General features: G+C 36.3%; 1 protein-coding gene across 1 annotated transcript in view; it reads left to right on the forward strand.

The window, feature by feature from the left end:
- The window catches only part of LRRC2 (leucine rich repeat containing 2), a 108,838-nt gene extending 99,608 nt beyond the window's left edge, over positions 1 to 9,230 (forward strand). Inside the window, exons 7-9 of the mRNA XM_058172661.1 lie at positions 1,040 to 1,195; positions 2,222 to 2,358; positions 8,431 to 9,230. Coding sequence (XP_058028644.1) covers positions 1,040 to 1,195; positions 2,222 to 2,358; positions 8,431 to 8,480 — 343 coding nt within the window. The 3' untranslated portion in view covers positions 8,481 to 9,230. The remainder of the gene's footprint in view (positions 1 to 1,039; positions 1,196 to 2,221; positions 2,359 to 8,430) is intronic.
- The last annotated feature ends 441 nt before the right edge of the window (positions 9,231 to 9,671 follow it).

Consider the following 9,671-nt stretch of genomic DNA (forward strand, 5'->3'; position numbering starts at 1 on the left):
TCTCCAACTAATATTTCTGGATTTAAAACAACCATAATGGGTTTGCATGTACACACACTTTCCTGTCTTACCCAGCAGCATCTAAGCTGCTGGGTAAGACAAGGGCTGGGAAGTGGCTCACCAGGCTAATGCAGCCTGTTATTAACACACAGCTGCCTGCAATTACAATTACTGCAGGCTCGAGTCCCACCAGGCCCAAGGTTGACTCAGCCTTCCATCCTTTATAAGGTAGGTAAAATGAGGACCCAGATTGTTGGGGGGGCAATAAGTTGACTTTGTATATAAATATACAAATAGAATGAGACTATTGCCTTACACAATGTAAGCCACCCTGAGTCTTCGGAGAAGGGCGGGATATAAATTCAATAAATAAATAAATAAATAAGCACACATTTAAACTTGAAAATTCGGTACATTTCCTTTGATAGCATGAATTTGACTTGTTTTTCACAATCTCACCTTTGCAACCCAGAAAGTAATGAGTAGGTAAGCTGACATTCATAAGTTTTTAATTAAGTGCTTCATTCATTCCACTTTAATTTCATATTCAATAAAGAAGTCCAAAACAAAAGACCGCGGAACTATAAAAACAATTTTTTTTGTGATTTATTGTTTGTACACACTGGGTTTCATATAGCATATTCCCCTATGAGCCATATTAACAGTTATATACAAGTTATGCATAAATTAGAAACTGTGCAGACATAATAGATTGGGAGGCCACGAAATGGTGTTCATTGTCTCTGACTTTCAAAAATTTGCATGTCAACAATCTGCTATCATCAATGTGAAATCAAACAGCCATTCCTGCCTATTAACTTAGGATAGAAGAGAACATCAAACAAATGACACATTTCACACCCTGCAATTATTTTATTGGTTTTGTGCATTACTCTTACTTTATGAGCTTGGTTAAAAATATATCTATTATTAATATATGTTCCATTACAGGTATTAAACAATATGTTTATATGTATATGTATACATTTGCAATTCTATAATGCACAATTAATTTTGCCAATTTTGTTAATTTTCTAAGGCTAGAGAAGTTACAAACTCTTCTTCTGCAGAAGAACAAGCTGACCTACCTTCCACAAGCCTTGGTCAACTTGCCAAAACTCAGTTTATTGGTTGTGAGTAGTGAAGATTTGGTTCAGATGCCCACAGCCATCTGTGACTCTTCCACTGGCTTAAAGTAAGTCAACTACATTCAGACACATTTTCTTCCCATTTGTTTGGATTCTGGTGGGTGGATTTTAAGTAAAAGACATCATGGAACATGATTTCACCAAGTTGTGATACGTCTAGCCATGCATTAATATGAGCAAATACAGTAGTTTAATTAGTTAATGCCACGTATCTTAAACATATTAGAATAAATACATGGCCTGTGGTGGGTTGTGGATACTCCAGTTATTGTCTTAATTCTTAATTCCAGAATAGGCAGCACAATATCAAATGTAGCAGCTATATCTTAATCAGGAAGGAGGTAGGCTAAAATAAACATTTAGCATGTAAGAGTAATTATTTGCATTTATGATTTAGAGTGCAATTATGCATCATCAATGCATAAAGTAAAATATGTGTAAGCCTAGTGAATTGCATAATATTTTTTTCCAAATAAAAGACCACTCGCTCCATACTAGCATAAGGACCAAGGCTTGTGCCTCTGAAAACAGTTCTGTTCTCAGAGGCTAGTCAAAAATCATTAGGAATAAATACTCCATAAAACTGGATAAGCAGGATCAGAGCTCTTCGTTAACAATACACAAATGAGATTCTGGGCATTACATTGCTCCTAATCTCCTGCTATAAATTGGCAATAGTCCATATGTGTGTGTGTATGTTTGTTTGTTTTTTAAAAAAAGCCAGACAAATTAATATTCAATGACTGTGATGTGACATAAGCAGCTTCAGTGCCTCAGTCACATGGGGGTACTTTTTTGATTGAATAATTAAGATTACACTTTTAGGGTTTCCTATGCTTGCTTCTAGAAAAGACAGCTCTTAATTAATATTTCTAATAGATAATGAGTGTTATGAACACTGAACATTGCAGCAAAGTTTTGTTCACAGACAAAATTGGCTTTGCTCTGCAACAAAGTAGGAAGAAGAGAAAATTTATAGGGCTACAAATCATGTGGGTATAAGCAAATAACAATCTGCTCACGATAAGAAGCATTATATAACCTTTTCATGGTAATATGTCATCACCTTGCAGATTTATAAGCCTGAAGGATAACCCTCTTGAAACAACCTCATTTCAGAAGAATCAAGAAATAACAGAAAGTGACCGCGATCGTGAACTGTTTGAAAAGGAATTTATGAAAGCCTACATTACGGATATACAAGAGAGAGGTATGGATGCATCTAAATGAAACTCCAAGCTAATTTTCTTTTCATTCTAACTGATTTTCTGGACACATTTCAGAAAATATTGAATCGTATATACCTGTTCATTCCATGTAAAGCATTTCATGAGGAAACTGGAATTTGGTAGAGACAACTAAGCATTATGGGGAGGGAGAGTACATACCCTCAAGCCAGCTGTCTGGTAAATTGAGGAATCTGACAGCTACAGCACTATAGACATTTCAGCCTCTACTAAAAGTGGAGAAATAAAATAATTGTATTGGAAGTCAGCGTAACAATGTCAGTGTTTCTATTTTTAAAAAGAGGGCTAGCTTCTAACTGTTATGATAGAAAAGCTCACACAGCATCTCAGAGAGGAAGGTGAGGGCAATTTTAAAAGGTTTCCCTTTTCTCTCTAGCATCCAGCATGCTCCTTTAGAGTAAAGCAAATGTTATCCTCTTGCTTTAATTCCTGGCAGACCATTTTATTTCCATATCTGCCAACAATTACGGAATTAATATTAAAGAAACTTCACAGACGTGATGGTTTCCCAATTTTGCTTTTGCCCTTCTCTCTGTCCATTGTCCTCTTTTAAAGCATGTAATCAAAAATAAAAAAGCTGCTCCTTTCTTTTCCTTTATGCCTTTAATAGCAAAATGACACACAGAAAGTTAAAAAGGTTAAAGTTTTTCATTCATGGAAAATGTTATCTAGAAAGCACTCCACACGTGCCAGGTTTCTTTTGAAATCAGAAGTGCAGATCCAACAAAACTGAAATATCCTGTAGATAGAATGGACTATGGATGCATGATAAGTGATGAAGATGGAAAACTAATACGATAACATCTCAACTCCTGACATTTTTGTCTGTCCATTGCTATTTATTATAGAAAATTGATGCACATATCAAACAATATTCACAGTTATATTTAAGTACAGGGAATAAGCTTCAACATCTGCTTTCTCTTCATTGATTGCTGAAAATTTCAGTAAACTGCATAGGGGAAAAAAAACCCACTCCCAATGAAAATTAAACTAAGGTGAGGGTTAGGTCTCCTTGGAGTCAGGGCAAAACAATAAATTGTTAGAGTTTCTCTAAGAAATGCACAGTGATAGCTTACAGTTTGGACTTGTTTGTGGACCACATTAAAGTACATGGGAAAATCATTTTGCAAATGAAAATGAAATTAGGTCATGGTTAGGGTTAGAATTAGGGTTAGAGTTAGGATTAGGATTAGGATTAGGTCTCCTTGGTGTCAGGACTGAAAACAGATATCGGTGATAGATTCTTAAAAGTTCTCTAAGGAAAGGGATGGTGACAGCCTTTTGTTTGGAGTAGGTTATGAACAATAGTAAAATACATGGAAAAATCACAGTGCCAATATAAATGAAACTAGGGTTGGGTAGCGAATATTGCCATTGTCAATAAAAGTTAAAATATGGTTTTGGTTAGGGTTAGGATTAGGTTTAGGATTAGGTCTCCTTGGATCAGGGACAGAAACTGATTCTTAGAAATTCTTCAGTTCTAAGAAATTCTTCATGCTCATTTAGACTAGTTTATGGACCACAGTAAAATTCATGAGAAATCCCATTGGCAAACAAAATTAAACTAGGGTTAAGGTTAGGGATAGTGTGGGGGTTAGGCTTAGGTCTCCTTGGAGTCAGGGCTGAAAAATGATTTCATGGATTGATTTTCAGTGGTTCTCTAAGGCAAGTGAAAGTTAAAGCTTTTTGTTCAGACTTGTAAATGTATTGCAATAAAATACATGGGAAATCCCATTGCAAAAGAAAACTAAACTAGGGTTAGATTACAGATGGGTTACAGTTAGGGTGAGGTCTCCTTGAAGTCAGGGCCAAAACTAAGATCAGGAATAGATTCACAGTGGCTTGGCAAGGGAAGCATCAGTTAAAGCTTATAATTCAGACTTTTTTTTACAGAAAATACATGGGAAAATTCCATTGCCAATGATAATGAAACTATGGTTGGGTTTGGGTTTGGGTTTGGGTTAGGGATAGGTTTAGATTCCCTTAGAGTCAGGGCCAAAAATTAATGTCTGGAATAGATTCTTTAAAGTTCTCTAAGGAAAGAGGACTTTTTTGTTGGATTGTGTACTACTTTATAATACATGGGAAAATCTCATTGCCAATGAAAATTAAACTAGATTGGATTAGTTACAGATTGCACAGGTACAGTATATGTACCTGTGTATATTGCTCAATAGTAGTAATTGTTAGAGGGATCTTGGAGTCCTAGTGGACAACCATTTAAATATGAGCCAGCAGTGTGCAGCAGCTGCCAAAAAAGCCAACACAGTTCTAGGCTGCATAAACAGAGGGATAGAATCAAGAACACGTGAAGTGTTAATACCACTTTATAATGCCTTAATAAGACCACACTTGGAATACTGCATCCAGTTTTGGTTGCCATGATGTAAAAAAGATGTTGAGACTCTAGAAAGAGAAGAGCAACAAAGATGATTAGGGGACTGGAGGCTAAAACATATGAAGAATGGTTGCAGGAACTGGGTATGTCTAGTTTAATAAAAAGAAGGACTAGGGGAGACATGACAGCAGTGTTCCAATATCTGAGGGGTTGCCACAAAGAAGAGGGAGTCAAACTATTCTCCAAAGCACCTGAGGGCAGAACAAGAAGCAATGGGTGGAAACTAATCAAGGAGAGAAGCAACTTAGAACTAAGGAGAAATTTCCTGACTGTGAGAACAATTAATTAGTGGAACAACTTGCCTCCAAAAGTTGTGAATACTGCAACACTGGAAGTTTTTAAGAAGATGTTGGATAATCATTTGTCTGAAGTGGTATAGGTTTTCCTGTGTAAGCAGGGGGTTGAACTAGAAGACCTCCAAGATCCCTTCCAACTTTGTAAAAATTAAATTAAATTAAAAGGGTATAGGGGTAGAGTTAGGGTAAGGTCTCCTTGGAGCTTTATTGGTTCCCTAAGGAAAGCAAAAGTTAAAGCTTTTCATCCATACTTCTGTATATATATTGCAGTCAAACTCATGAGAAAATCCCATTGCCAATGAAAACTAAACTAGGATTAGGTTACAGATAGAATTAGAGTTAAGATTAGGTCTCCTTGGAGTCAGGGCCAAAAACTAATGTCAGGGATCGATTCATAGGGGTTCTGCAAGGAAAGGATCAGTTAAATCTTTTCTTTTGGACTTGCTTATGGAAAATATATGGGAAAATTCCATTGCCAATGAAAATGAAACTATGGTTGGTTGCCAGTAATACTTTCTTAGATATAATCTAAGGAAACAAATAGTTATAGCTTTTTGTTCGGACTAGTTTATGGACTATCTCAGACTGCTGTTCATCCAGAAGAAGCTAGTTTCTTCTAGTAGTAGAAGAGATTTTTCCCCATTTACCATAGTTGATTTTGTATCATCCTAACTTCCTTTAATCTGTTAATTTTTCAATCAGGATGTTTGTTTGTTGTAGACATCAATCTACCTTTGTTTTGTTTTGTCAGAAGTTGCCTAGACCCCAAATGTTAAGATATTTGTTTTTATTCCTGTTTAGTCAAACTGTGCCGTAAGTGCTTACCAATCATTGTCATTTTTAGAGCAAATAGATTATTTACACAACATGAGACTAAATATTTGCTCCAGCTGGGAGCCATTGAGGGAAGGAGCTGAAAAATGGATTACAAAATGATGTTTATGAGGCAGAACCTTTTTTGGATAATGATCAGGAAGGTTGTGTATAGTTGTGAGTGTCAGGCCACAAGCTATCAGGTATAACAAGCATGTTTTAGCTTTATTGTTGCTGTTCAAAGAAACTAATCTAAGTCCAGAAACCTAAAAGGATATAAACAGAAATGGGGAATGTTCCTTCAAACCATTAACAAGATACGATATGCTATCATAAAATAAAGAATGAGTCTAACTAAGGTCTTAAATTGCCTTAGTGACTGACAGTGACCTGTTTCAGTTTGCTTTCTGCTGTAATAAGGTTGGTTTGATTTTAGCAAAGTTGTTAAGTGATCAGAAATAGTATAGCCAGTAATTTGTGGTTCAGGGTGTTATAAACATTCACCTTACCACAGTTAATTCAATAAACAGGGATTTGTATAATTTGTAAACCCATCTAATAAAAAGACACTGAATGCCTGAACTAATAGCACCAGTTACTTAATTTGGATAAGGGAGGAACATTCATTATCACGTGACCTCTGGGTTCAGTGGGATGAAATGGAAAAGGGACAGAGGTGGGTTTCAGCAAGTTCTGACCAATTCTGGAGAACCGGTAGTGGAAATTTTGAGTAGTTCAGAGAACTGATAAACACCACCTCTGACTAGCCCCACACCCATCTATTCTCTGCTTCCTGAATCTCAACTTATTGGGAGGAAATGGAGATTTTGCAGTAACCTTCCCCTGGAGTGGGGAGGGAATGGAGATTTTACAGTATCCTTCACCTGGAGTGGGTGGAAATGGAGATTTTACAGTATCTTTCCCTTGCCACACCCACCAAGCCACACCCACAGAACCGCTAGTAAAATGTTTTGAAACCGATCACTGAAAAGGGATGAGATGGGGAGGAAGGTATGGGGAGGAAGGTATAAAACAGAGAGAAGAAAAGAATGAAGAATAGAAGTGGGACAAATGATAGAGTGGGGAATGGAGTGGCTCAGAGACAATGGGGTATTATACAGTGGTCTTGGCTGAGGTTTGTTGAAGATGCTTAATTTCCTGCATTAAGCACTAAGATAGACTAAAGTCAAGTCAAAAAATGCTAGAGAATTCCTGGCACTCAGATAAATCGGCCATATGGAGAAATATCTACATACCATTCATAATAAATAATCAAAAAGTTAAAAAGGAAATAAGACCAAAATATCTCCTTGCCAGCAATCAACACCTCAGATTGAGATAAGCAGATAAACATCAACATTAATTCTAGACCAACAATCACGAAGTAAAAAATACCCCAATCAAGAAACTACCAATTCAGACAAATGGCAAGCAACAGCCTAATGAAGGAACTACCAAGAATACTTCCACCAACACTGACAGGGCAAGCAAACTCCACTCTCTTCTTACACTGATGATGTTACCTAGTTGGGTAATGAAATGTCCACAAAAAACATCCAAGCTCAGAGAGCACCAAGGATCCCACAGACTATCAGGACCAATCCACAGCCAATCCAAATATTTTCTCTTTCCTTCATGTACCAATCATTGGTTCATATCATAAATTCCAATCTTAAATTCAAGAGTTGCAGGAAACAGAATGGAAAGCAAAAAGAAAACGACAATATAGCAGAAACAGAGCCCTATTTAGTTCTTTGGCAACAAAAGTAGAATTGCCTTGTTACCGGACATCAATACCTGTGAAAAAAATCGTTTTATTAGTTTCTTGATCTTCAGGAGTTGCCAATAAAACATGAATAGCAGAGAGGCTTATTTGAAAGCAGTGGTGAACTTGCCTGGTATGGAGGAAAGAGCAGAAGATGGCTTGGGTCTTACCAGGGTGAATCATACATAGAGCCTATTTTAATACCATTCTCATACTTTATCCCAAGCCAGGATCTGGGAATCATTTCACATGCAAAAATGCTGAAATTTCAAAAGATTTGATGCTCTCACAAGATTGGGATGTTTATTAATTTATTAAAAACAATTGGGGGTTCTGGGAATTATTTGCATATTTTATAAATGGAGTGTTATTTATCACCCTTGGAACATTTTTAAACATTTTCTTGCATGGTCCCTTGTTGCATGTACTTCTGGTCTATCTTATACTAGACAACACTGAATTCCATGCATCCATTAGAGACTCAGAAGCATCTCCCTTTTGTTGAACACATTATTCCCTAGAACACCAGTTGTATTTCGAGCAAGAGTAGTATTAAAAATAATGGGGTTTTTCTATTTAAAATGGTACATGCATTTCAGTGAAACGATTCATAATATGAAAATTAGTTTTGAACAAAAGAGATGGATTCCTTCAGCTATATTAGAAACTTGGCTTTAATATCCGCCTAATTGTTTTCAAAAAGTTACGCTATCCACAAAATGACCAGTTAATGAGGTGTACTTATGCTTTGTCTTTACAGAGATTGTTCCTTGCTATACCACAAAAGTATCGCTTAGCATCCAAATATGACCAGTGGAATTTCTATAAAGACTTACTTCTGCCAGATGAATTCAAAACCATCCTCTGCTTACAATAATAACAAAAGCTCTTTTTAAGAAGAAAAGAATAAGCTATCAATAATAACAGAAGTTGACGCATAATGGAAGATTTAAATGACTGGGTGGGCATATGATAGTTGCAAATCATACATAACCATGACTGCATTCACTTTGCAAAATGTTTCTGTTATGAGAAAAAGGATGTGATTATACTTATATGAAAAAAGTAGAAAGATTTAGGTTATAAGGCATGTATTGTAATGGGTTTTCCCCCCCAGATGAAACAATAAACATTCTGATTCTATCCCAGACTATCAGGGATAAGTCATTTGTGTCCTGTGATCCACTGGAGAATTATCAGACTCAAGGTGTAATTAACTGTGCTACTCTATGCATGTTTACTCAGTTTCTACTCTGCACAGTTCACTGCCAGGAAAGTAAACCTATTCCCTGGATTCATTATGTCTACCGTAGATTCTATCTTTCAACTTGGAGTTCAAAGTGGTTGCAGGGATGGATAATTGGATCTATACTACCTTGTGAGACAGATCCATCTGACACATAGTGATTAGCCCTACAGTCACCCACTGATCTTCATGGAATGTAGACCTCAATCTAGAGCACCCTATTTGCAGTTCAACAACTTAATTACATTTTTAGATGGGACGAAAGATTTGCAGATAAATATATTTTACAGACTTTATTTTTCAGGTTGTTTTTTTTTTAAAAATACATATTTTACAGTGGTTGCCCAGGGATTGTTTAGGTAGCCTGAGAGGATATGCATGAACTTGATGATCAACACTACAGTTATAGTTCTGAAACCTTATGTTGTCCCTCTTCCTAAAATATATTACCCTCCTACGTCTTTTTGAATGGTAGTCTCAGACAAAGCTATTGCTTACTTTCTGAGTTGTGTAATGGCACATAAGAAAATAAATTTGAAATGATTGCCTATAGTTAACTTGTTTACTATATTTCTCTGAAGCTTCTTTTTCCATTGCAACCTTAGACTTGAAATAATTGCTAGTAATAAATTGCCATACCGAACCAATTATGGTGGCTCTTTTTTTTTCTTTTTTAAAGAGTTTGTATTTTCATTAGAGGCCACCAGACTTTAGTTCAGAGCTGGAGGGCCACAAAATGATAGTCACAGCAGAGA

This window comes from Ahaetulla prasina, chromosome 2 (assembly GCF_028640845.1).
Source record: "Ahaetulla prasina isolate Xishuangbanna chromosome 2, ASM2864084v1, whole genome shotgun sequence".
NCBI lineage: Eukaryota > Metazoa > Chordata > Lepidosauria > Squamata > Colubridae > Ahaetulla > Ahaetulla prasina.